The sequence below is a fragment of the Mobula birostris genome, chromosome 18, assembly GCF_030028105.1.
Source record: "Mobula birostris isolate sMobBir1 chromosome 18, sMobBir1.hap1, whole genome shotgun sequence".
Classification (NCBI taxonomy): Eukaryota; Metazoa; Chordata; class Chondrichthyes; order Myliobatiformes; family Myliobatidae; genus Mobula; species Mobula birostris.
The window spans coordinates 37,395,331-37,422,814 of NC_092387.1; the positions used below are offsets into that span (position 1 = coordinate 37,395,331).

The following is a 27,484-nucleotide window of genomic DNA, read 5'->3' on the forward strand; positions in this document are numbered from 1 at the left end:
GATTAGATTAGATTATTACCTCATACACGAGAGTGCAATGAAGTTCCTTGTGGCATGAAGCTCAAAGAGTAAACAGTAATAAATAAATACAACACAGCACATAACAGCAGAATGGTGCAAAGATTGTAGTGTACGCATGTTAACACTAAAGGAAGTGACATAATGGAATAACTAAGGGAGATAAAATTAAAAGCATGAGAATGTGGCTGGAAGGGAATGTGAAAGAGGGGATTTCCCAGTGATAGCAGTTTGGAAGAAGCTCTTAGTCTGGATACCTGGGCTTTCAAGGTCCGGTATCTTTTCATGGATGGCAGAAGAGAGAAAGAGGCCAGAATGCAGGCATCCAGGACAATACTGTTAACCTTCCTAAAGCAGTGCACCATGAAGGTGGGCTGAATGGAAGGAAGTCGAGAACCTGTGATGGACTGCATGGGTAGTGTTTACCATGCTCTGCAGACTCCGTTGGTGCAGAGCAGAACAGTTTCAATGCCAGGAACCTGTCATGATACTTTCTGTGGTACCTCTGTAGAAGTATGAGAGAATGGTCATGGACATGTTGAGTTTTCTCAGAAGTCTAAGGAAGTTAATATGTTGATATGGTTTTTTGATCACTGCCCCAGTATGAAGGGACCAGGTGAGGCTGCTTATGGTGTGGATACCTAAGAACTTGAAGGTGTCTCTACAGCAGCTCTATTGATGAGGACACAGTTGTATTCACTCCATCTCATTATTGTTGTTGAACTGTCTGATAACAGTGGTGTCACTGGTGAATGTAAATATCAGTATAGAGCAGCAGCGTCGAGGGTCAGTGTGCATTTGCAGATAAACCCTTAGTTGACTCAATTTCAATGCATCTCGCTGCATCTGGTGACGAAGTGGACAACTACTTCAATATCTCAGGTCGCAAAACCATAGGGCATTAATGTTGGCAGTGATCAAGATCCTATTAGTCACCACAGGCATCTTTAACTAAAGAAAACAAGCAAGTGAATTTTTCAAAGATCTCTGATTCTCTTTTATATTTTTAAATAGTTTTATATAAGTGTTTGCAGAGACTGCCCATGTTGACTAAGTTGAGCATAAGAATGTAATAAGTAAGAGCACAAATCTGAAGTTCCTCCAATGAGTTATTTCATTTTAAATAGTTGACTTCAAGAATAAAATAAGAGGTTGGATATCTACAGGTCATCCTGGCACAAGGCTGGAGCCTCAAGGAACTGCAGATGCTGGAATATGGAGCAAAAACACCAAAATGCTGGAGGAACTCAGCAGGTCAGGTAGCATCTATGAAGGGAAATGGACAGTTGTTTTTTCGGGTTGAGTCAGATGAAGGGGTTCAGTCTGAAGTATCATCTGTTCATCTCCCTCCACAGATACTACAGCAACTTGATTAGAGCTATCGATTTTATTGCTCACAGCATCTTCATTCAGGTCTTCAAGACCCATTCTTGTTCAGATTGCAGAGTAACACACACAAACATGCTAGGTGAATTCAGCAGGTCAGACAGCATCTACAGTATGTCAGGGCTTCCCAACCTTTTTTATGCACCGGACCAATACCGTTAAGCAAGGGATCTGTGGACGTCAGGTTGGGAACCCCCGATATGGAAAAAAATAAAGAGTTGACGTTTTTGGCCGAGACCCTCAGGATCAGAATCAGGCTTAATGACACTGGTGTAGTGAAATTCGTTATTTTGCGGAAGCAGTACATTGCAATACATGTTTATCAGGACTTTCTCCAGATTCCACATGGGCCTCAGCAGTCCCACAGAACTGAAAGAAGAAGGGAGACTTCCTCCAATCCAAGAGACAGTCTAAGAGAAGCTCCTGCAGTTTTGCATTTGAGTGTTGGCCTGGATTTTTATACTCCAGTGGCTGAATTGGGACTTAGAGGTACAATCTTCACACCATAAGATAAATGAATTTCAACTCTAAAATGGAAGCTTCTGGTGTCTGGTTTACATATGGAAGAAAACAACTGGGCTGCCCAAATACTTAAGCTCTTTAAGTAAGCTGGATCAGGCAGACAACCCAATTTCGTTTCAGGATAATGTTGAATAACTGATTACAATCTGACACAATTTATTTCCATTCTGCCTGATTTACAGTTTCATACCTTCAGTGGTTTTTATGTTAAGCCATACCTGGTACTTATGTGTGCAGATATTAATCTGAGTGTAATTGGTGCAGGTTCTTCACAAAGAAAAAATATATTCATTGCATGCTACTTGTTCTCAGAAACAATAATGAAAGACGTTTTTCCGTAACAAAACAATGTGGTTAAAAACAATGAGAAGCTAAGGTTTTTGGATACGAAGGCCCCTAGCTACAATTTGTCAAAAACTTTCTATTAGATTAGATTAGATTAGATTATGAGGACACTCAGTCCTCATTTATTGTCATTTAGAAATGCATGCATGCATTAAGAAGTGATACAATATATATCTCTATATGGTCCTGTACTTCATCTGACCAGTTTTAAGATTCAAGATTCAGGACAGCTTAACGTCATTTCCTGTACACAAGTGTAAGGAGAATGGAATAATAGTTACTCCAGAACCAAATCAGCACAAAAATCACAAAAGAGAAAGAACTCAATAACAATAATAATAATAATAATAATAAAAAAACATATAATAAATATAAATACAGTACATGATAGCTTCTATACATTGATTGTATGTCTATGAAGTGATGCTAGGTTGTACATAAGGTGACTGACAGGAAATAATGATGTAGTGGTGGAGTTAGTGGGTGAAGGTGTTGATCAGCCTTCCTGCTTGAGGAAAGTAACTGTTTTTGAGCCTGGTGGTCCTGGTGTGGATGCTGGTTGCTTCCTCCCTGATGGGTTAGGACAAACAGTCCATGAGCAGGGTGGGTGAGATCTTTCATGATGTTACAGGTCCTTTTATGGCACCTTACTGTACATATGTATATATTGATGGTGGGTAGGCTGTTGCCAGTGAGGCATTGGGCAGTCTTGACTGCCTGTTGTAGAACCTTCCTGTCCATTGCAGTGCATTTTCCATACCAAGAAGTGATGCAGTTTGTTAGGATGTTCTCTACTACACTTCTGTAGCGTGACATGAGTATGGATGTTCAAAGTCCAGCGTCCTCAGAAAGTCGAGGCGTAGGTGAGCAAGCTTGACTGTGTATGATGTGTTCTGGGACCATGAGAGGATTTGTTAATCTAGGACCCAAACTCTTTAACTTTCTTCTTTAACTTTGCTGGTTTTGGTGTATGGTTGTTTGTATTGTTAACATTATGGGAGCATCCAAAACCTTGAATTATACACTTTGTAGAATTGTTCGAGCTCCTAGCTGGTGTGCTGCAAGGAGACACTCTGGCACCCTACATCTTTATAATCGTCCTTGATTACGCTCAGCGTGAAGCTACCAAAGATCATGACAAGCTTGGTTTTACCATAAAACCAGGGCGAACCAAAAGGGTCAGACCAGTTATGCTCACAGATCTCGATTTTGCAGAGGACATAGTCCTGCTCTCTGACCAGATGGAGGAAGCACAGCATCTACTGACAAAAGTGGAAATTGAGTGCAATAAAGTTGGACTTCACCTAAACACTAAAAAGACAAAGTACATTGCGTTTAACTGCAATGAAGGTACTCTCAGGACCGTAGAGAATGATACCATTAAGAAAGTCTTTGACTACAAGTACCTCGGGTCAAGAATGATGAGTTTCGAGAAGGGCATAAAGATACAGAAGGTGCTGGCATGGAGGCCTATGAATGACATGAAGGAAATCTGGAAGTCTAACTTGACCAGAGGGCTTAAAAAGAGGATTTTCATAGCAGTCATAGAGTCCATTCTCACGTACGGATGTGAGACGTGGACGCTCACCAAGATGATGTGAAAGTCTCTAGATGGTTGCTATACACGAATGCTCTGGATGGCTCTTGACGTGAGTTGGCAACAGCACATGATGAACGTCGAGCTCTATAACAACGTACCGATGCTCACCACTAAATTCGAGGTGAGAAGACTGCAACTAGTGGGACATTGTCTACGCCACCCCGAGCTACCTGCCAGCCTAGTCATCATATGGGAGCCCAAGCACAGGAGGATGAACCCTGGGCACCCTCCCAGGACTATGGTCAACACGCTTCTAGAAGACAGCAGCGCGGCTAATGTAGATTAACTGAACACACTGATGAGGGAGAGGGAGAAGTGGAGAGTCTGTCATCGTGCCCGACGCCGGCCCCCTAGGCCTGAGTCGATGTAGTAGTAAAATTGTTGGAGGGGTTGCCGTGGACATTGCTGTCCCTAGTGTCCAAAGTAAGTCATGCATATAGATAGATCGGCTGGATAAGTGGTGTGCCAACAATAACTTGCACTCAACAACAGTAAGACAAAGGAATTGCTTGTGGACTTCAGGAAGGTGAAGTTGTGAGAATACATATCCGTCCTCATTGAGAGCTCAGGTGAGAAGCTTCATGTTCTTTGTCATCAACAACTTGGAGGAGCTATCTTGGGCCATCTCATTGATGCAGTCACGAAGAAGGCACTCTTGTGGCTTTATTTTATTAAGAGTTTGAGGAGACTTGGTACGTCACCAAAGACCCTTGCAAATTTCTACATATGTACAGTGTAGAGCATTCTGACTGGTTGCATCGCATCCTAGTATGGGGGCTCCAATGCGCAGGATCAAGAGGAGCTACTGGAGGTTGTAGATTCAGCTAGCCCCATTATGGGCACAGCCCTCTCCACCATTGAGGGCAACTTCAAGAGGTAGTTTGAAGGACCCTCACCATCCAGGACATGCCCTCTTCACATTTCTACCACCAGAGAGGAAATATAGGAGCCTGAAGACCCATGCTCAGTGATGAGGAACTGCTCCTTCGCCCCCCCACCATCAGATTTCTGAATGGCCCATGAACACTATCTCACTATTTCACTCTCATTTGTATTATTTCTTTATTTTATAACTTACAGTAAATTTTATGTCTTACATCTTAATGCTGCCGCAAAACAACAAATTTGTGCAGTAAACAGTGGAGACCTGGGGAGTGTTATCGAACAGAGGGACCAAGGAGTACAAGTCAATTGTTCACCGAAAGCTGAGTCACAGGTAGTTAGGGTGGTGAAGAAGGTATTTAGTACACTGACCTGCATCAGTCAGGGTTCTTCGTAGAGGAGTTGTGAGGTTATGTTACAGGCTTTGATGAGGCTGCACTTGGAGTATTGCACACAATTTTACCTATCCTGTTATAGGGAAAATGTTATTAAACTAGAAAGAGTGCAGATAAGATTTGCCAGTATGTTGCCTGGATTTGGGGCCTTGAATTCCAAGGAGAGGTTGTATAGACTAAGACTTTATTCTCTGGAAAGTAGGAGATTGAAGAGGTAACCTGATAGAAGAGGTATATAAGATCATGAGGAGCATGTCTGTAAGGTGTTTGTATGTTCTCCCCACGAACCGAGTTGGTTTCCTCCAGGTGTTTCGGTTTCTGCCTACAGTCCAAAGATGTAGGTCAGTAGGTTAATTTGTCATTGTAAACTGTTTTATGATTAGGCTGTGGTTAAATTGGTGGGTTGCTAGGCAGCGCAGTTTGCTGGGCTGGAAGGGTCTGTTCCCCACTGTATCTCAATAAATAAATGTATGAGGTAAAAGCAATTGGTCTTTTCACCGGTGGTCGGGGGGAGCGAACTGCTTAAATGAGAGGGCCTAGGTTTTAGATCAAAGACAAGAGGTTTAAAAGGGACATTAGGGAAAGCTGCTTTGTTCAAATGGTGGTGCGTAGGTGGAATGAACTGCCAGAAATAGTAGTCGAGGCAGGCACTTTAGCAACATTTGAAAGCCACCTAGATAAGTACCTGGATAGGAATGGTTCAGAGGGTTTTGTGCTAAGTATGGGTAGAGGGATTAGTTTGCCGGGCAACATGGTCAGCATGGACAAGTTGGGCTGATGGGCCTTCCATTCCGTATGACACTATTTAATGGAGCAGAATGTCTTGTGCCATCACCACCACTGGGTGGAGGGCAACCCAGCAAAAAGATAAATCAATCTTATTCTTCAGAAAAAGAGTTTGCTGCAAGGTGCACTTATCACCAAAACTGTGAAGACCTGTGCTGCCTCATCAATCCAGGGTGATCTGTCCTGCAAACTGCAGTATGTGAGTGATATTATGTGTGTAAAAATAACACTAAATACATGTAGCAGTGACGTTTCCAGGTCTGATTGACAGGGAATTTTGCCAGTATCATCCATTCCAACTCTACTGTGCAGGTCCGGGAATTTAAATGTGCAGCACAAATTTCTGAATATACATTGTAATGGATTTGAAAGTAGAGGGTGGCATCGTAGCAGAGCCACCGTCTGTAACGAGTTTGTATGTTCTGCCGTGACCATGTGGGGTTTCCTCCGAGTACTCCAGATTCCCCCCAAAGGCAAAAGATCTGAAGGTTAGTGTTAGTAAGTCATGGGTGTGCAATGTTGGCATCGGAAGCATGGCAGCCCTTGTGGGTTGCCCCTAGCACGTACTAGGACTGTGTTGGTAGTTGACACAAATAATGCATTGCACTGTACATTTTGATGTTTCGATATACATATGGCAGATAAAGTTCATCTTTAATCTGTCTTTGAAACTAATCATGGAGTGTTGAATAGATAGATAGATAGATATACTTTATTGATCCCGAGGGAAATTGGGTTTTGTTACAGCCGCACCAACCAAGAATAGAGTATAAATATAGCAATACAAAAACCACAAACAATCAAACAACAAAATGCCAAATATGCCAGATGGAAATAAGTCCAGGACCAGCCTATTGGCTCAGGGTGTCTGACCCTCCACGGGAGGAGCTGCAAAGTTCTATGGCCACAGGCAGGAACAACCTCCTGTGACGCCCAGTGTTGTATCTCGGTGGAATATGGCCGGTGGAATAGCAACTAATAATGTTAAGATCTAGCTCTTTCATCCACAAGATTGCCAGTTCATGGGACAAGGCTATTGTTAATCTTATTTAAGGCTCAATTTGAGGTTACTCTGTGAAATGAAATCACTCAATGAGGACCACATACAGGAAGGCAGGTTTTAGTGGCCGGGAAATGCCCACAAGCTGTGATGTTTAAAGTGAACATCATCACTTGCAGATTCGTTGAGTGGTCATATGCTGTTCTACACACTTCACCTGAGGAGACAGCAGGTAAAACACTGTCAGCACCTGGATAGACTCTGAGCTCATGTTTTCCCCTTCCCTCATTCCGTTCACTCCTAACTCTTTTACCATATTTTTGGTAATCCATCTTTGTTTTTTTTTGTGTGGCCCAGTGACAAAGTTGATTTGACACTAGTCCTGAAAAATGTATAGTTCAACTATATTAAATGTAACTTGCTGCTGAAGTACCAATGATGTAGCACCACTGACAGAAGAGATATTGTATGAAAGTGCTCTTGGAAGTAAACACACTTCTAAGGGAACAAATAGCACGACACAAGTCATGATAATAAACCTGATTCTCATTCTGGTTTTTCACTCTGCTTCCTTTTCCGAATTACTCATTAGACTGTACAACAGGGCTGGAAGCATAAAGACTAAAGGTGAAATTAAGCAACAAAGGAGGGTGACTGATTTGGAGAGGATGTTTATTAGACAAAAGGCTGAGACAAACTATAGCTGTGCTCAGCATTTGCCGTTGCTGGCTTCCTGTTGAGAGATGTCTAGAACTGAAAGCTTTGATTACACAAAGTGCTTAGAAGCATTGCTCCTAGCTCTGTGCTCTGCAAACAAAAGATGGGCAAACTAATGGGGAGAATTAGGCCATTCAGCCCATTGAGTTTGTTCTGCTATTCCATCATGGCTAATTTATCAACCCTCTCAGCCCCATTCTGCTGCCTATATCCTTTGATGACTTAACTAATCTAGAACCTATCAACTCTGTTTAAAATATACCTAATGACGTGGCCTCCATATCTGCCCATGGCAATGAATTCCACAGATCCACTACCCTTTGGCTAAAGAAATTCCTCATTTCTGTTCTAAAGGGATGCCCTTGTATTCTGAGGTTGTGCCTTCTGGTCCTAAACTCCACCAATATAGGAAACGTCATATCCACTCTATCTAGGTCTTTCAATATTTGATAGGTTTCGATGTTATCGCTTCTCAATCTTCTAAACTCCAGAGAGTACAGGCCCAGAGCCATCAAACACTCCTCATAAATCAAGCCTTTCATTCCCAAGATTTATTCTCGTGAACCTCCTGTGGAACCCTCTCCAATGCCAGCATATCCTTTCTTAGATAAGTGGACCAAAACTGCTCCAAATGCAGTCTGACCAATGCCTTATAAAGCCTCAGCATTGCATCCTTGCTTTAATATTCTAGTCTTCTTGAATTGAATGCTAAAATTATATTTGCCTTCCTTACTATTAAATCAACCTGCACGTTAATGTTTAGAGAATCCTACAAGAAGACTCCCAAGTCCCTTTGCACTTCTGATTTCTAAATTTTCTCCCCGTTTAGAAAATAGTATATGCCTTTATTCCTTCTACCAAAGTGCATGACCAGACACTCGTCTAATCTGCCTCTTCTTTTCCTATTCTCCTAATCCCTCTAAATCCTTGCTTCCTCAACACTATCTGCCACCATCTTTTTATTGTCTGCAAATGTGGCCACAAAGTCATCAATTCCATTATCCATATCATTAATATAAAATGTGAAAAGAGGCCAGCTCAACACTGACCTCTGTGGAACACCACAAATCTCTGGCAGCCAATCAGAAAAAGGTTCCCTCATTCCCACTGGTTGCCTCAAACCTAACGGAACGTGAGTGGGAAATGGAATTTAGATTTTGGATGTAATTAGATGACACAGTCCCACCACATAATGTCTAAGCCCAATGTACTGTAGGATTCTGCTACTGACAAGTCTTTTTACAAAGCAAAATTGCTCGCACAAAACTTGCATGTTGTTAATGTGCAGACTGTCCAACAAGTTTTGGAGAGGAAAAAAATACCTTGAGGGGTTTCCTTTTCTTTCCACGTGATGATAGGGTAATTGGCTGCTGTAGATTAGCATTTAGGGTTGGTGAATGGCAAAGGAAACAGAGCTGATGGGCACATGCAAGGGAGTCAGTTGCAGGTCCACAGGGGGAATAATGAGAGGAATAGAATCAATGGAATTGCTCTGTTGGGTGCTGGCAAGCCATGAATGATCTGGAAGGCTTCCTTTGCGTTGTTGTAATTAAGGAGTAAATCAAGAGCATGCTGGTTGATTTATGCCTGCTGCCTGGTCTGATAAATGCATTGTTCTCAACCACATTATTTTCAAGGTCCTGTTAGATTTCTGTATTAATTGTTGAGGCTCATAAATAGCAGACTAAGTAGTCTCTTAAAGCCAAAGCCAGCCACTTTTGCTGGCTTAAACAAAGGAACCATTTAAAGTACAACTCAAAGCTAAAACCTTGTAGATACGGGAAGTCTAGACTGTAAACAGAAAATGCTGTGAGTATTTATGGAGAAAGAAACAGTTAATGTAGTTGGTCAATGACCTTTCATCAGTTATTAATTCTGAAATGTTAACTCACTTTTGCTTTCCTGTTGTATATTTGCAGCACACTCTGATTTTAGAAGCTATTTTCTTCTTGGATATGTTTACTACTTCAACTTAATAGCTTTATTTTTTTTATTTATTGACTCACCCAGCGAGTTGTGGATCTGTGGAATGCTCTGCCTCAGAAGGCAGTGGAGGCCAGTTCTCTGGATGCTTTCAAGAAAGAGTTAGATAGAGCTCTTAATGATAGCAGAGTCAAGGGATATGGGGAGAAGGCAGGAACGGGGTACTGATTGTGGATGATCAGTCATGATCACAGTGAATGGCAGTGCTGGCTCAAAGGACTGAATGGCCTACTCCTGCACCTGTTGTCTATTGTCTATTGTCTATTGACTCGTTTTCTTCCACTTAAAATTTATGTATTTTTCCCATTTGTACTGTATCTGAGTCGAACTTTCTTTCCCTTTGCTTTCTGATCTGAAAATCTCATGTGTTGAGTAAATGTATCTTTGCCCCAAGCATTGATAGATGTCCCAAGTCCCTAATACTGTTGCTGTTTCAATGCTGTTGTGCTCTTTGCAAGTTGCTCTGTAAATGGGGAAATATCTAACTAATATCACACAATGGTAGGTTCTCATTTCTTGCATGGTTCAACCTGATACGTAGATACTCTACTGTATTATGTGAGAATATTTCTGCCCCTTAACAAAATTGGGAAAAAAAATACCATTTCAAGATGAGGGCAGGCTAGCATTTATTGCTGATCCTTAACTTCCCATGAGAAGGTGGTGGTGTGTCACCTTCTTGAAGCACTGCAGTCCCACAAGGGAAATCTAGAATTTAGACCCAGAGACAATAACAACTACCTATTATGTTTCCTAGTCAGCATGCTGTCCAGCTGATTGTGTTTCCATATGCCTACTCCCCTAGTCCTTTTTGATGGTAATAGTCACGGGTTTAGTCCAGAAACTGCAGTGCATTCTGCGGCTACAAGTTCCTGGTGTCAACACCCCAGAGGATTTATCCTGGGCCCGACATATTGATGCAATCACAATGAAGGCATGCCATCAGCTGTACTTCATTAGAAGTTTGAGGAGATTTGGTGTGTCAACAGAGAATCTGGCAAGTTTCTGAAGATGTACTATGGAGATCATTCTGACTGGAGGCATCACTGGTTGGTATGGAGGCTCCAATGCACAAGATTAAAAGAGGCTGTAAACTCAGCTAGCTCTGGCGCGGGCACGAACCCTCCCCACTATGGATGATATCTTCAAGAGGTGATGCCTCAAGGATGCAGTATCCATCACTGAGGGTCCTCACCATCCAGGACATGCCCTGGATTGAAACAGCTGGTGTTTCGGGCCAAGACCCTTCATCAGAACTGAAACATCAACTGTTTACTCTTTTCCATAGGTGCTGCCTGGCCAGCTGAGTTCCTCCGGCATTTTGTGTGTGTTGCTTGGAATTCCAGCAGCTGCAGCTTATCTCTTGCTCGTGTTTCCATGTCACTTGTTAAGTTAATATTCTTTTTTGATCCCAGCATTTTAGTTGAAGACCGAGGCTTGGTTGGGCATTGGAGTCGGGGGGGGGGGGGAGGTGTTGTAAGAGGGAGAGCTGGGGTAGGTTCAATGATCAGGCAGGTGGCAGAGATTGAAGCTGCTACTGGGTACTTAGAGTTGATTGGAAGGTTGAAAATTCAGCTGGGGCAATTTGGAGTTGATATCAGAAGGAAATGCATGGAAACTTTTCCCACAGTTTCTTTCCCACTCCTTTCTTGTTTAATAAATTAAGGAGTCATTTATTTATATTTAGTATACACATTTCATTATGAAGAGTTAACAGATTAGTCAAACTGCAGTTTAAAATAATCCTCCTTCTGTAGTCTTTTATAACTTGAATATCAGAAGTTAAGCCAACTCCCTTTCAACTGTAAAGGTTCAGGTGTATTAAATAAATGAATGTGACAGTTTCACTAGAAACATTGGCTGAGCTCCCTGTGTACAGATAGGAAAAAGTGACGTCCTCTTGTTGAACTTCTATGGAGGCATTTGCAGTTTGTTTTCATGATCTCAAACAGACAGACTTTACATATCACTGAAGGAAGAAACTGCTGGAAACTTGTGACAGACAGCCTCTCTTTGGAAGGGCAGATAAGGGAAGGATGTTGGTCAGAACCATCGATCAGAGTGGTTATCCTGGAACTAAAATGTTGGGATATAAACTCCAAAGAAATGTTGAGCCCCACCCCTCACCCATCCTTGGCACCTTCCCTTCAACCCCTCACCATGCTAAAATTTCCCCCTACTGTTTTTGTTTTGGTCAGTCCTAAAAATGACATTTCCATAATCAAAAGTCTTATTATGGGATTTACTTAACAATGTTTACCTGGTTGCCCTTGAACGTGCAGACTTCATTACAAACCAGTCGGATTTAGGTCTGATTTTCCCGGTGTTATCTTCTGTCTATGCAGTCAACGGGGCAGTGACGTCAAAGTGCAGGGGCGGATGAAGAAGTTGGAAGAGAGTTCGCCAGATTTCCAGTTCCTGACGAATCCCAGGTGACTTCATCCGAAGCCAGTCTTTGTGTTGGCTTTGATAAAATTGGATTAACTTATTCCAAACTGACTGATTTGGGGGAACCAGCATTTAACTTATGCTGAATTATTTATGGACTTGATGTTGTGTGGCTCTTTTCCCAGTGCAAAGTCTTTTCAAAGTTTAGAATAAATTTATTATCTAAGTCTGTATATGTCACCATATACTACCTTGTGATGCACTTTCCTGAAGACGTTCACAGTAAAACAAAGAAATACAGTAGAATCAGTGAAAAACCACATATAAAGACTGACAACCAACCAGTGTGCAATGTGGCAGTGCTCCTTACAGATGGGCTCAATGACTAGGTTTTATCTACCACTTTTTGTAGACTATTCTGTTCTTGGGCATTAGTGCTTCCACACCTGGCTGTAATGCAACCTGTCAGGATACTCTCCACTGTGCATCTGTAGAAATTTGCCAAAGTTTTAAACCTCCTATAAATGGTGAGCCTTCTGAATCTGTTGGTCATAGGGACATACAGTACAGAAACAAACCCTTTGGCCCTCACCACGAGGAGGCAATAATACGAACATCGCACAATTATAATGATGAAGGAGAAGGCAAGAGAATCTGATTGTCAGGTAACCCAGGAGAGGAAATTGTCTATTTCTGTCCAGTGTAAAAGGCTCTTTCGAAAACATATAGTTTATTTAGTGAAGGTTTTACGAAATATCATATGGATTTTAAAACAGTATAATCTAGTTCAGAAACAGGAGCTTCAGCTGATGTTGACATTCACACTCCATGGAGGCAGGTAGTTCCAATTGCAATAACACAATTTCTAAGCATAGGCAATTTCTAGGCATAGGCTAGGCATAGCTCAAGTGCCATCTATAAATTTGCTGATGATACAATCATTGTTGGAACAATCTCAGTTGGAGACGAGAGGGCGTACGGGAGTGAGATATGCCAACCAGTGGAGTGCTGTCGCAGCAACAACCTGCACTCAATGTCAGTAAGATGAAAGAGCTGTTTGTGGACATCAGGAAGGGTAAGACGAAGGAACACATTCCAATCCTCATAGAGGGATCAGAAGTGTAGAGAGTGAGCAGTTTCAAGTTCCTGGGTGGCAAGATCTCTAAAGATCTAACCTGGTCCCATCATATCAATGCAGTTATAAAGAAGGCAAGACAGAGGCTATACTTTATTAGGAGTTTGAAGAGATTTGGTATGTCAACAAATACACTCAAAAACTTCTATAGATGTACCATGGAGAGCATTCTGACAAGCTGCATCACTATCTGGTATGGGGAGGGGGGCTACTGCACAGGACCGGAAGAAGCTGCAGAGGGTTGTAAATTTAGTTGGCTCCATCTTGGGTACTAGCCTATAAATTACCCAGGATATCTTCAGGGAGCAGGGTCTTAGAAAGGCAGCGTCCATTAGCAAGGACCGCCAGCACCCAGGGCATGCCCTTTTCTCACTGTTACCATCAGGTAGGAGGCACAGAAGCCTGAAGGCACACACTCAGCAATTCAGGAACAGCTTCTTCTCCTCCACCATCCGATCCCTAAATGGACATTGTACTCGTGAACACTACCTCACTTTTTAAATATATATTATTTCTGTTTTTTGCACTATTTTAATCTATTTGATATATTTATACTGTAATTGATTTGCTTATTTATTATTATTATTATTTTTCTTCTATATTATGTATTGCATTGAAATGCTGCTGCTAAGTTAATAAATTTCATGACACATGCTGGTGATAATAAGAATAATAAGATAATCTGAATCCTGATTCTGTTTTCTTTCTTGTTTTTGTTTCCTTTGTTTACCTCTCCAATCTAATCTAATTTGGGGAGCCAGTCTATAACTGGATACACCCCACATAGTGATACACTTGCATTTTTTCCAGTCTAGTGCATTGCAGTGCCCTACTTTGGAAAAGTAACTGTAGGGTGGATGATCACTTTACAGAGCACTTGTATTCAGTCCACAGGCATGACCCTGAAGCATCCAGTGCCTGCCATGTTAATTCTCCATCCTCCTCCTACTCTGACCCTTCTGTCAGTGGACTCCAGCATTGTAACAAGAGGGCCAACATAAGTTTGAGTGGCAAAGCCTTTATCTTCCATTCAGGAACGTTGCAGCTTCCTGGACTCAATACTGAGTTTTCCAAAGTTGCGTCACCTGCTCTTTCTTTTTGCCTGTAATGGAACTGCCCATTTCTGCCAGTCGTCCATCTGTAATTTTGGCTTAGTTTTCTTCTCTGCGTGTCCCGCTGCTCTGTTACCAGCAGTACATAACAAGATATGATCTGCTTTTGACTGCCATATTAACCCATTTGGTCTTACCAGAGGTAGTCCTTCTGTTCTACCCAACTTCAGGTATTTGGCATGAAGTTTTAACTCTGTTTCTTTTGCTGCCAGACTTGATCAGTGCTTCCAGCATTTCCTGTTCTTTACTTGACCTGCACAAACATCAGTAGCACAGCAGTAATGGATGGAAAGAGCCACAATCAGATCTGGAATCAGACGAGTGCTGCCCTTTTTCCTTTATCTGGTTTGGATTATAAACTGGAGGGCAGACTTGTATGTTAAATCTATCAGGAAGAATGTGGCCAGAAAGGGTGTTGCCTTTCCAGATACAAGAACCATTGGGTTTATGTGTCACTGTACATAGATTATGTTGTCACCTTCTGACACAATGGTGTCAAGATAACAACCTCTCCCTCAATGTTACAAAAACAAAGGAGCTGGTTGTGCACTACAGGAGGAATGAAGATTGACATCAATGGATCTGGGGGTTGAGAGGGTGAACAGCTTTAAGTTCCTTGGCGCGCCCCATCACCAAGGATCTCACGTAATCTGTACATACTGGCTATGTGGTAAAAAAGGCACAACAGCACCTCTTTCACCTCAGACGGTTGAAGAAGTTTGGTATGGGCCCCCAAATCCTAAGAACTTTCTACAGGAGCACAACTGAGAGCATCCTGACTGGCTGCATCACTGCCTGGTATGGGAATTGTACTTCCCTCTATCGCAGGACCCTGCAGAGAGTGGTGTGGACAGCCCAGCGCATCTGTAGATGTGAACTTCCCACTACTCTGGACATTTACAAAGACAGGTGTGTAAAAAGGGCCCCAAGGATCACTGGGGACCTGAGACACCCCAACCACAGCTGCTACCATCCGGGAAATAGTACCGCAGCATAGATCAATAGGCTCTAGGACAGCTTCTTCCACCAGGCCATCAGATTGATTAATTCATGCTGATACAATTGTATTTCTATGTTATATTGACTGTCCTGTTGTACGTACATTTATTACAAGTTACTATAAATTGCACATTGCACTTTTAGACAAAGACGTAACGTAAATATTTTTACTCCTCATGTATGTGAAAGATGTAAGCAGTAAAGTCAACTCAATTCAGTTCTGCTGGGATCATGATCTGCTGGTTAATACACCTGAGTGACTGGTTTGAACTTGCCTCAGGGTCCGGAACAAATTGCAGGAATAGGGAGAAGTCTCATCTTGTGCCTAATGCCCTGGCCCCTTCTGTTGACTGTACCTCTTCAAATAGATGCTGCCTGGCCTGCTGCGTTCACCAGCATATTTTGTGTGTGTTGCTTGAATTTCCAGCATCTGCAGATTTCCTCGTGTCCCCTTCACTGTTGGGTCTGATCACCTGAAGCTCCTGGGAATATAGTTTGAGGAATATAGTACACGATGAACTGTGTGTGAGATATAATGAAGGATATGTGGGAATGCTGTTCCCTCTCAACTGCAACAGAGAATCTGATCATCAGGTTCGAAGAAAATATCAAACACACAAAAAAGGAATAAATCGTGCAAACTGCAAAAAATGAGTGAAAATCACAGAATATAAAATACCAAGCTACAAAGTCATTGAGGCAGTCTGGGAATGGTCAGTTTAGTTAAGTTCAGTTCAATCTAGCGCTGTATCATTTGTCGACTGCAGGCTGCAGAACCAGTCTGTCTCAATCAAAATCGCACAAAATAGCATTTTAAAAAAAGGAGTAACCAGAAACCAGAAACCCATCATAACATGAACTACAGACTCCAATCCACAAACAGCAAATCCACGTCGATTAACCGAAGCAAGAAGGAGAGAGAGACAGCATGAAGTGAGAAGGAGAGAGAGACTAGTCACACACAGCCACCTTTCTTTGACAGCAGCAAGTGAAAGTGAGTGAGAGACCAGTCAAACACAGCCAGACTGGCGCTGAACACCCACTCACCTTCTGCTTTCGTCCCAATTGATTTCAGTCTTGCTTGATGCTTTAGTCAGCGAGATAAGTGAGAAATGGAGTTGATCATGGGCTCGCGCCCTGTCTCCAGGCTGTACACTCCGCTCGAAACCTCCCCGTCTTCCCTGGGAGACAGCAAGTGCCAAATCGCTCATTCGGCCCGAAAGTACACCATTAAAGTGGAAATCACAGGTTCCAACAGTTGCAGAATCACGTTTGAAAGAAGGAGAAGTAAAAGAGGTAAAAAAATACTTTCACGAACCTTCTGCAGGATGTTGCCTTTGGCTGTGTTGTTTGCTACCATCTTCTTTGATGACACACCAAATCTCCTCAGACTCCTAATGAAGTATAGATGCTGCCGTGCCTTGTTTGTGATGTCCTGGGTAACTGAGTGTGGTTGAGGCCATTCTTTGACCACGTGATTAATTAGTGTGATACTGCCATTCTAATATCATGTCATTATCATGTCTAATTAAATTTTAAAATATTAAAAGTCACTTTTGTCTTTTAAATTACAAGCTTGAAAAAAGGATTTTTCTCCTCTTAAGACAACAGTTTTTGTTATCCAGCAGCCTTAGTGAGGATCTTAATGTGCTTAATAAATTTCTACATGCCCTACTACTTGCTGCATACATAATTTCCCATACCAAGCCCCACCCTACCGTTCTCACTGGCTTGCGTTGGCTCCTATGTGTTATATTCTAAATCAATGACTACCCCACTCTTTAGCATCTCTCCTGTGCACATAGGCAGGGTGAACAAAAACAGAAACAGAATCAGGTGTAACGCGCTGTAAGGATTCACTGTTAATGTAATGGATCCTCTGTAATGTTTCACTGCTAAGGCTGGTGAAATGGCTTCTCTGTAATGTTCACTGCTGAGGTAATGGTTTCTCTGTAGCAGCAATGTTTGGGTTATGGCTGGAGATAACAGAACTATAGTATGCATGTTAGCCGATCAGGATTTTGTTGCTCTGTCTTGTGAATCTGGAAGGAGATTTTTCGGGGGCTTTTGCCAGGGAGAGGTGAGGAAAGAAGACGCAAAAGGAGAGAACTGGTAGACCGCCGGATGGGGTGGACTTGGAGCAAGGGTCCGAAGGGTGGCGACAATCGGAGGAGGTTGATGGTGGACGACCGACTTATCAGTGAGCTCCAACTTTGCGCAACAGACTGTTTCATAAGATTGGACCTTTTTTTTCTTTTTCTTTGTTTCTTTACTAACCATATAGTCAAAGTAAGAATTATAAAGCTTAATCATTTAATCGCTTATTGTGTACTGTTTGTTATTTCGGAGTACTGATTTGTAACAGGGGACACATCGCGCAGCATTCACCCAAACGATATTTCTTAAGTTTGGCCGGGCCAGGGGTTATCACCCCCTACATTAAGCCGCTAGCCGAAGTGAGAGTTACTCAGGTTTACTATTACTGATAAATGTCATGAAACTTGTTGTTTTGCAGCAGTAGCACAGTGCAATACATATAAAAGTACTGTAAATTACAATAAGAAATACATAAAAATAAATAATTAGTACAAACTGGGAGTAAAATGGGAGCAAAGGTAATGTTCATGGGTTCACAGGCCATCCTGAAATCTTGTGGCAGAGCGAAAGAAGATGTTCCTAAAACGTTGAGAGTATATCCTTTAGTTCCTATACCTCCTCCCTGATGGTAACAATGAGAAGACAACATGTCCTGGGTGATGGGGCTCCTTAATGATGGATGCCACTTTGTTGAGTTATCACCTTTTCAAGATGTCCTTGATGGTGGGAAGGCTAGTGTTAATGATGGAGCCGGCTGAGTTTACAACTGTTTGTAACCTATTCCGATCCTGTGCTTTGGCATCTCTATACAGATGGTGAAGCAACAGTTTTTTGCAGACAAGGCATAGCCCAGGGGAATTGGAAGAGCAATAGGTGTGAGTGATAAGCTCACTGTGTTGAAGTGCTTTGAGAGGTTGGTGATGAAACATATCAACTCCTGCCCGAGAAGTGACTTGGATCTGCTCCAATTTGCCTACTGGGACAATAGGACAACATGAAATGCCATTTCATTTGCTTTTTGCTCAACCCTGGAACATCTAGACTGCAAAGATGCAGACATCAGGTGGGTCTTTATCGACTACAGCTTGGCATTTGATACCATCATCCCCTAAAAATTAATCAATAAGCTTCACGATCTTGGCCTCAGCATCTCCTTATGCAATTGCATCCTCATTTTCCTCACTTGCAGACCCCAGTTAATTCAGATTGGTAATAACTTCTCCTCCAGCATCTCCATCAGCACAATTGCACAACAAGGCTGTGTGCTGCGCTACCTGCTTTATTCACTTTATACTTATAACTGAGGCTAAGGACAGCTCCAATGCCATATGCTGGCTATGGCACTGTCATTGAATGAATCAAACATGGCTCATTCAATGTCAGCAAGACTAAGGAGTTGATTATTGACTTCAGGAGGTGGAAACCGGGGGTCCATGAGCCAGTCCTCAATGGGGGATCAAAGGTGGAGAGAGTCAACAACTTTATATTCCTTGGTGTCTCTATTTCAGGGCCCACTGCGTAAGTGCAGTTACGAAGAAAACATGGCAGTGTCTTTATTTCCTTAGAAGTTTGCAAAGATTCGGCATGAAATCTAATACATTGGCAAACTTATATAGATATCTGGTGGACATTGTATTGACTGGTTGCATCATTACCTGGTGTGGAAAGACCAATGCCCTTGAATGGGAAATCCTGCAAAAAATAATGGATATAGCCCAGTCCATAAAGGGAATTAAAGAGGCACGAGAGAGGAGTTGGCCAGAATTGATTGGAAAAGAACACTGGCGGTGATGACGGCAGAGTAGCAATGACTGGAAATTCTGGAGCAATTCTGAATGCACAGGATGTATACATCCCAAAGAGGAAGAAGTATTCCAAAGACAAGATGACAAAACTGTGGCTAACAAGAGAAGTCAAAGCCAACATAAAAGCCAAAAAGAGGGCATATAATAGAGCAGAAATTAGTGGGAAGTTAGAGAGTTGGGAAGCTTTAAAAAACCACCAGAAGATAACTAAAAAAGTCATTAAGAAGGTAAAGATGGAATATGAAAATAAGCTAGCCAATAATAATATTAAAGAGGATTCCAAAGTTTCTTCAGATACATAAAATGTAAAAGAGGGTGAGAGTAGATATCAGACCGCTGGAAAATGATGCTTGAGAGATAGTAATAGCGGATAACAAAATAGTAGACGAACTGAATATGTATTTGTGTCAATCTTCATTGTGGAAGACACTAACAGTACGATGCAAGGTCCAGGTGTCAAGGGTCATGAAGTGTGTGAAGTTACCATCGCTAGAGTGAAGGTCCTTGGGAAACTGAAAGGTCTGAAGTTAGATAAGTCTCCTGGACCAGATGGTGTACACCCCAAGGTTTTGAAAGTGGTGGGTGAAGAGAGTTTGGAATCATTAGTAATGATCTTTCAAGAATCACTAGGTTCTGGCACGGTTCTGGAAGACTGGAAAATTGCAAATGTCACTTCACTCTTCAAGAAAAGAGAGAGGCAGAGGAAAGGAAACTATAGGCCAATTAGTCTGACTTCAGTGGTTGGGAAGATGTTGGAGTCAATTATTAAGGATGGGGTCTCAGGGTACTTGGAGGCACTTGATAAAATAGGCTGTAGTCAGCATGGTTTCCTCAAGGGAAAATCTTGCCTGACAAATCTGTTGGAATTCTTTGAAGAAGTAACAAGCAGGATAGACAAAGGAGATTCGGTTGATGTTGTGTACTTGGATTTTGAGAAGGCCTTTGATAAGGTGCCATACATGAGGCTGCTCAACAAGCTACATGCCTATTGTATTACATGAAAGACTCTAGCATGGAGAAAACAGTGGCTGATTGGCAGAAGGCAAAGAATGGGAATAAAGGGAGTCTTTTCTGGCTGGCTGCCGGTGACTAGTGGTGTTCCACAAGGGTCATGCTGGGACTGGTAATTTTTACGTTATACGTCCATGATTTGGATGATGGAATTGACGGCTTTGTTGCAAAGTTTACAGACAATATGAAGGTAGGTGGAGGGGCAGGTAGTTTTGAGGAAGTAGAGAAGCTATAGAAGGATTTAGACTGATTAGGAAAATGGGTAAAGAAATGGCAGATGGAATACAGTGTCGGGATGTGTATGGTCATACACTTTGGTAGAAGAAATGAAAGGGTTGATTATTTTCTAAGTGGAGGGAAAATACAAAAAACTGAGGTGCAAAGGGACTTGGGAGTCTTTGTGCAGGATTCCTCATATGTTAATTTGCAGGCTGAGTCTGTGGTAAGGAAGGCAAATGCAATGTTAGCATTTATTTTGAGAGGACTGGAATGCAGAAGCAAGGATGTCATGCTGAGACTTTATTAAGCAGTGGTGAGGCCTCATGTGGAGTTTTCTGAGCAGGTTTTGGGCCCCTTATGTTTGAAAGGATGTGCTGAAACTGCAGAGTGTTTGATGGCTCTGGGCCTGAACTGACTGGAATACAGAAGAATGAGGGGGTGACCTCATTGAAACCTACTTAATGGTGAAAGGCCTTGATAGAGTGGATGTGGAGAGGATGTTACCTATGGTGGGAGAGTCTAACATCAGAGGACACAGCCTCAGAATAGAGGGGCATCCTTTTAGAACAGAGATGAGAAGGAATTTCTTTAGTCAGAGAGTGGCGAATTTGTCCCAGGCAGCTGTGGAGGCCAAGTCTTTACGTATACTTAAGGCAGAGGTTGATAGATTCTTGATTGGTCAGGGCATGAAGGGATATGGGGAGAAGGCAGAGGATTGCGGCTGAGAGGAAAATTGTGTATAAGCCATGATGAAATGGCGAAGCAGACTTGATGGGTTGAGTGGCCCGATTCTGCCCCTAAATCTTATGGTGTTATGGTAAAGCCCTTCCCATCATGGAGTACATTTGCATGAAACGTCAATGCAAGAAAGCATCATCCATCATCAATGATCCTCACCACCCAGGCCATGCTCTCTTCTCACTGTTGCAACAGGAAGAAGGTACAGGAGCCTCAGGACCCACACATCCAGGATCTGGAACAGTTGTTACCCCTCAGCCATCAGGCTAATGAAACAAAGGAGATAACTTCACTCAACTTGACTGTCCCCATGATTGAACTGTTCCCACAAACACATAAACTCACTTTCAAGGACTCTTCATCTCATGTTCTCAATATTTATTGTTTGTTTATTTTTTTTTGTATTTGCACTGTTTGATATCTTTCATACATTAGTTATTTGTCTTTCTTGTGGTCTGATTGATTCTGTTGATGGATTGGATAGAATAGGGTCTTTTAAGAGACTCTTAGAAAGGTACATGGAGCTTAGAAAAATAGAGAGCTGTGCTGTGGGGTAATTCGAGGCAGTTTCTAGAGTAGGTTATGTTGTCGGCACAACATTGTGGGCGAAAGGGCCTGTAATGTCAGAATCAGAATCAGAATCGGGTTTATTATTACCAGCATGTGTCATGGAATTTGTTAACTTAGCAGCAGCAGTTCAATGCAATACATAATATAGAAGAAAAAAAATAATAATAATAAAAATAAGTAAATCAGTTACAGTATATGTATATTGAATAGATTAAAAATCGTGCAAAAAAACAGAAATAATATATATTTAAAAAATGAGGAGTGTTCAAGGGTTCAATGTCCATTTAGGTATCGGATGGCAGAGGGGAAGAAGCTGTTCCTGAATCGCTGAGTGTGTGCCTTCAGGCTTCTGTATCTCCTACCTGATGGTTACAGTGAGAAAAGGGCATGCCCTGGATGCTGGAGGTCCTTAATAATGGACACTGCCTCTCTGAGACACCGTTCCTTGAGGATGTCCTGGGCACTTTGTAGGCTAGTACCCAAGATGGAGCCGACTAAACTTACAACCTTCTGCAGCTTCTTTCAGTCCTGTGCAGTAGCCCTCCCATTCCAGACAGTGATGCTGCCTGTCAGAGTGCTCTCCGAGGTACACCTATTGAAGTTTTTGGGTGTATTTGTTGACATGTCAAATCTCTTCAAACTCCTAATGAAGTATAGTCACTGTCTTGCCTTCTTTATAACTGCATCGATATGTTGGAACCAGGTTAGATCCTCAGAGATCTTGACATCCAGAAACTGAAAACTGCTCACTCTCTCCATCTCTGATCCCTGGATGAGGATCCCTCGATGAGGATCCCTCCATGAGGATCCCTGGATGAGGATGCCTCGATGAGGATCCCTGGATGAGGATCCCTCGATGAGGATCCCTGGATGAGGATCCCTTGATGAGGATCCCTGGATGAGGATCCCTTGATGAGGATCCCTGGATGAGGATCCCTCGATGAGGATGCCTGGATGAGGATCCCTGGATGAAGGTGCCTCGATGAGGATCCCTGGATGAGGATCCCTGAATGAGGATCCCTCGATGAGGATGCCTGGATGAGGATCCCTGGATGAGGGTGCCTCGATGAGGATCCCTGGATGAGGATGCCCGGATGAGGATCCCTGGATGAGGATCCCCGAATGAGGGTCCCTCGATGAGGATGCCTCGATGAGGATCCCTGGATGAGGATGCCTCGATGAGGACCCCTCGATGAGGATGCCTCTATGTGCTGTAGATTTCTATGATTCTATTGTGTTTCTTGGATTTACTGAGTATGCCTGCAAGAAAACAAATCTCAGGGTTTGTACATACCTGTATATGGTGGCATGTATGTACTTTGATAATAAATTTACTTTGAAGACGTTTGATAATCTAGTGAATCTGGGACGGAATTGGCAAACATGATGATTCTGAGCTTGTAACATTTTAGCAATAATCAGCACCATGCGAGCTATCTCTGGCACAAAATGATCAGAAATGGTGCCAGCCATGCAGTTTAAAGTTCCAGTTGCAACACGCTGGAGGAACTCAGCAGGTCGGGCGGCATCTGTGGAAAGGATCAGTCAACGTTTCGGGTCGGAACCCTTCGTCAGGACTGTAGAGGGAAGGGGCAGAGGCCCTATAAAGAAGGTGGGTGGAGGGTGGGAAGGAGAAGGCTGGTCAGTTCCAGGTGAAAAACCAGTAAGGGGGAAGATAAAGGGGTGGGAGAGGGGGAGCAGGGAGGGGATAGGCAGGAAAGGTGAAAAAAGAATAGGCGAAAACACAATGGGTAGTAGAAGGAGACGGAACCAAGAGGGAGGTGGTAGGCAGCTGGGGGAGGGGGCAGATTGACATATGGATAGGGGAAGGGAGGGGGAGGGAATTACTGGAAATTGGAGAATACTCTGTTCATACCAAGGGGCTGGAGACTACCTAGACGGTATATGAGGTGTTGCTCCTCCAACCTGAGTTTAGCCTCATCATGGCAGTAGAGGAGGCCATGTATAGACATATCTGAATGAGAGTGGGAAGCAGAGCTGAAGTGGGTGGCTACTGAGAGATCCTGTCTGTTTTGGCGGACAGAGCAGAGGTGTTCGACGAAGCGGTCCCCCAATCTGCGTCGGGTTTCACTGATGTAGAGGAGGCCGCACCAGATGCAATAGATGACCCCAACAGACTCACAAGTGAAGTGTTGTCTCACCTGGAAGGACTGTTTGGGGCCCTGAATGGTGGGACCCCAGCATCTGCAGATTATTTTGTGTTTAAAATTCCAGTTGGTTCGTTACCATTTTTCAGTGAAGGGAACTTTCCGCCACAGACTGGGCTGGCCTGTTTGTGAAGTGAGTCCCACCCTATATGGTTCTTCCTCATGAATATTATAACTGTTATTTACATTCTAAAACAAGTAATTAACAAGGTCAAGTCTTTGAAACCGTACTCAAGATTAAATATTTTGCTTTAGAATTACAATTATTTTCTTTGTTTTTTTCAAATCATTTTTGAAAATTTCAGGGGATTCCTGGACAACTGGGAACCTGTACGGGAGATCATAACTGGTACCCATGGAGCTGTTCACAGCTGAGGTCAGCACTTGAAGTGGAGCAGTATGCAAAATCCAATTAATTACCTTCCTTTAGGAATGCCACAAGTTCAGGAGGGGAAGAATTGCCTAAACTTATCAGGTCATTAATTTTAACAGAAAGTGGCCCATTGTAAATGCTGCTGCAGCCCATATGTTTACTGAAAACTTCCTGTGCTGAGGTAAGAATTAAGTGGTAGTTTCAGTAAACAGCTTTATAGATTTGTGCTCCTCCCTGCAAAGGGAGCTACAAAGTAAAATTGACACAACTTGCGAGAATCCCTGCAGAATGCTCCCTGAGGTTATTAATTATTGGGATTCACTTGATAGCACTGACACTAAGTGACTTCTCATTTGATTGAGATGATGATTTTCTGTGTTTTAAGAATGTCAGATTCTAACGTTAGGCAAAACATGTTAAGTGTGACCATGGTGACGAACTTTGTCCCGTGGGTCTATCTCTGCTTCAGAGGCTTTATAGTATTTGTGCATTGATGTGCAGTTAATGGGCGTTAGGAGCACTAGTTTGGAATTAAACCAGTTTTCTATTATTTGGCTGCAATAAGGCGCTTTTGTGATAGTTAGAGAAGGAGGAACCTTGTTTCTCAAGCTAAATGTGTCCATTATATTGAAAAAGAACTTGTGAGGGTCTCAGCCATGAGTGGGACAAGACAAAGCCTAGTGGCAATGGATTCATTACAAATGGAAAGCATCTCCTCAGCATTTGGAGTAAGCCACAGCTTGACTCAGACTAGTTGCGCCACAGTGAGCTCATCGCACAAACCCCTGCCTTCATCTGCCCAGCCACTGGTCACGAGACTTCCCTATCCCGCCAGCGCAATGTGCAGACATGGCCAGTTGGAAGATCAATAAACATTTTTGTTACCCAGTTTGATGTATCAGACAGCCATTCCCGCAGACTTTATTTCCATTTGCAAGATTTATTTTTCATCACAGGCAAATGTGCATGAACACTAGAAAGTTTATTTGAATATCCGTATGAATTTTCTCCTGGTTAAACTGCTAAATTCTGATTGCTGCAAACTTCAGCAGGGCCTTGGAGGGTTGGCAATGTCACAGTAGGTGCATTTCTCTCTCTTTGTTCACTTCTGTTAGTTCCAGAAAAATGCACTGATTGGCACAGGGAGCGCACACACAATCTTTTAGAATGCCTTTCGGTAATTCATTCTAAATGTGCATCAGAGGCCAAGGGAAGACTTGATAGAAATCGATAAAACTATGAGAGACAAAGGTCTCTTGGACTTTCTCCATTAAAGCTTGACAAGAGAGAGTTAATCCTGGTGAACACATGTATGGAATATTGTTGTGTTCCACTGCGTTTGCTGTTAGCACGTTTTCTGGTACCATATGGGGTGAATTTAATTTCAGAAAACCGGTGAGGATACCGGCGGAAGCTGGAATGGATTATTCATTCCGCACCTCCTGGTAAAGATGGTTACGATGTTTCAGCCTTGTCTTTGTGCCCCATGATCAGTGAACATGCTGATATTCCTGCAGTCTGTTCCTCCTGCTTGCTGTTGTATTCTCCACCACCATTTGCAACGGAATGTGTCCGTACTGCAGATTTGCTGGATCGCTTGGCTTTGTCTTCTCCCACTCTGCTCTTTTTATTGAGTGTGCACTGAGTTGTCTTGCCAAATCATTACAGGTACCAGGTACGGCTGATGTCACTCCTCTGCACTTCTTGTTAAACTAGGGTTGATATCCTGACATGATAACGGTAGTGAGGGAATGTGCTCAGTTTTGAAGTTACTGTGGTCTCCGTCACTGCGAAGGATGAATTTTGAAATGCCAGTTTCGAATTGTTTGAATTGATTTAGCACTTTTTTTTAGTATAATATTTATTGAGTTTTCAGAGTGAGTACATCAAAAGATAATATCTATCCTCCCCCCTCCCCTTAAACCTTCCCCCTGATATTTGCTCCTACCTAAAAGAAAAGAAAGAAAGAAAGAAGGAAAAAAAGGAACCGCCTGGATATTGGAAGGTTTCCACATGCTCTATGGGATTCAAAATAAATTAAGTATATTTATTTACTTTCCCCAAAGGACCAATATCTTTATCATCGGAGCAACTAAATATGCCATCCTATCTTTTATAAATAAGGGCGCCAAATATTCAAAAATGTTTCATATTTATCTCTTAAATTATAAGTAATTTTTTCGAGTGGAACAGAACTAGCCATTTCATTGTTCCAACGATTCATACTTAAATACGAATCAGATTTCCAAGTAACTGCTATAGCCTTCTTAGTTACTGCCAGTGCAATTTTTATGAATTCTTTCTGATATTTATTCAATTTAAGTTTCGCTTTTATCCCTTCAATATCACCTAATAGAAATAATACAGGGTTATGTGGAAATTGAGTTCCAGTAATTTGTTCCAATAAGACTCTTAAATTTATCCAAAAAGGTTAAATTTTAGAAAATTGATTTAGCTCTAATTTAGTGCCGCTTAATGTAATGGAAGCCAGCTGGTGGCATAGTGGTATCCGCACTGGACTTCAAGGCGAGTGGTCCTGGGTTCGAATGTAGCCGGCTCCTTGCACGCTTTCCAATCCGTGCTGGGTTGAGCAGCGAGCCTGCAATTCCACCTCGTAAAAAAACGAAGACACGAAATCTAAAGAAACGGCAAAGTTCCCGCCCCATGCGCCACAATGCACGGAAAGGAACAGCAACAACATAATCGAGCATATCCTTGATGCGAAGATGGGATAGTTTCCGCTGGTATCATGTGGTGAATATTCTACAGATACTTTCACGGACAAATGGATCAGTTAGACTGGAGAGGATCAGGTTTATTCCTTGCCCTGGTTCACTCACTAAATGTCATTTACTTGGCCAGCTTGTACATGGAACAGTGCAGCATGGGAAGAGGTCCTGACGTCTGTTCCAACCATAATACCAAATTAAACTAATCCCATCTGCCTGTACATGATCCATATCCTTCCATTCCCTGTCTGTTCATGCATGCATGCATCACTATTGTATCTGCTTCCATGGCATGTTTCAAGTACCTAGCACTCTCCGTGTAAAAAAAACACAACTTTCCTCGCACATCCCCTTTAAACTTCTCTCCTCTCACCTTAAATCTATGTTGTTCAGGATTTGATATTTCCACTCTGAGCAAAAGACTCTGACTTCGATCAGGTTTTCCCTCAGCCTCCAACACTGCAGAGAAAACAATTCAGGTTTGTCCAACCTTCCCTTTTAGCTAA

At 42.4% G+C, this 27,484-nt stretch overlaps 1 protein-coding gene across 4 annotated transcripts in view; it reads left to right on the plus strand.

Moving 5' to 3' along the window:
* Positions 1-27,484, plus strand: part of LOC140212061 (paladin-like) — a 288,234-nt gene that overhangs the window by 36,152 nt on the left and 224,598 nt on the right. For 2 of the 4 annotated variants that reach the window (XM_072282529.1, XM_072282526.1), the window contains exon 2: positions 11,980-12,066. The exons of the other annotated variants lie outside the window; for them this stretch is intronic. In XM_072282529.1, coding sequence (XP_072138630.1) covers positions 12,014-12,066 — 53 coding nt within the window. In that variant the 5' untranslated portion in view covers positions 11,980-12,013. The remainder of the gene's footprint in view (positions 1-11,979; positions 12,067-27,484) is intronic. 4 annotated transcript variants of the gene reach the window in all.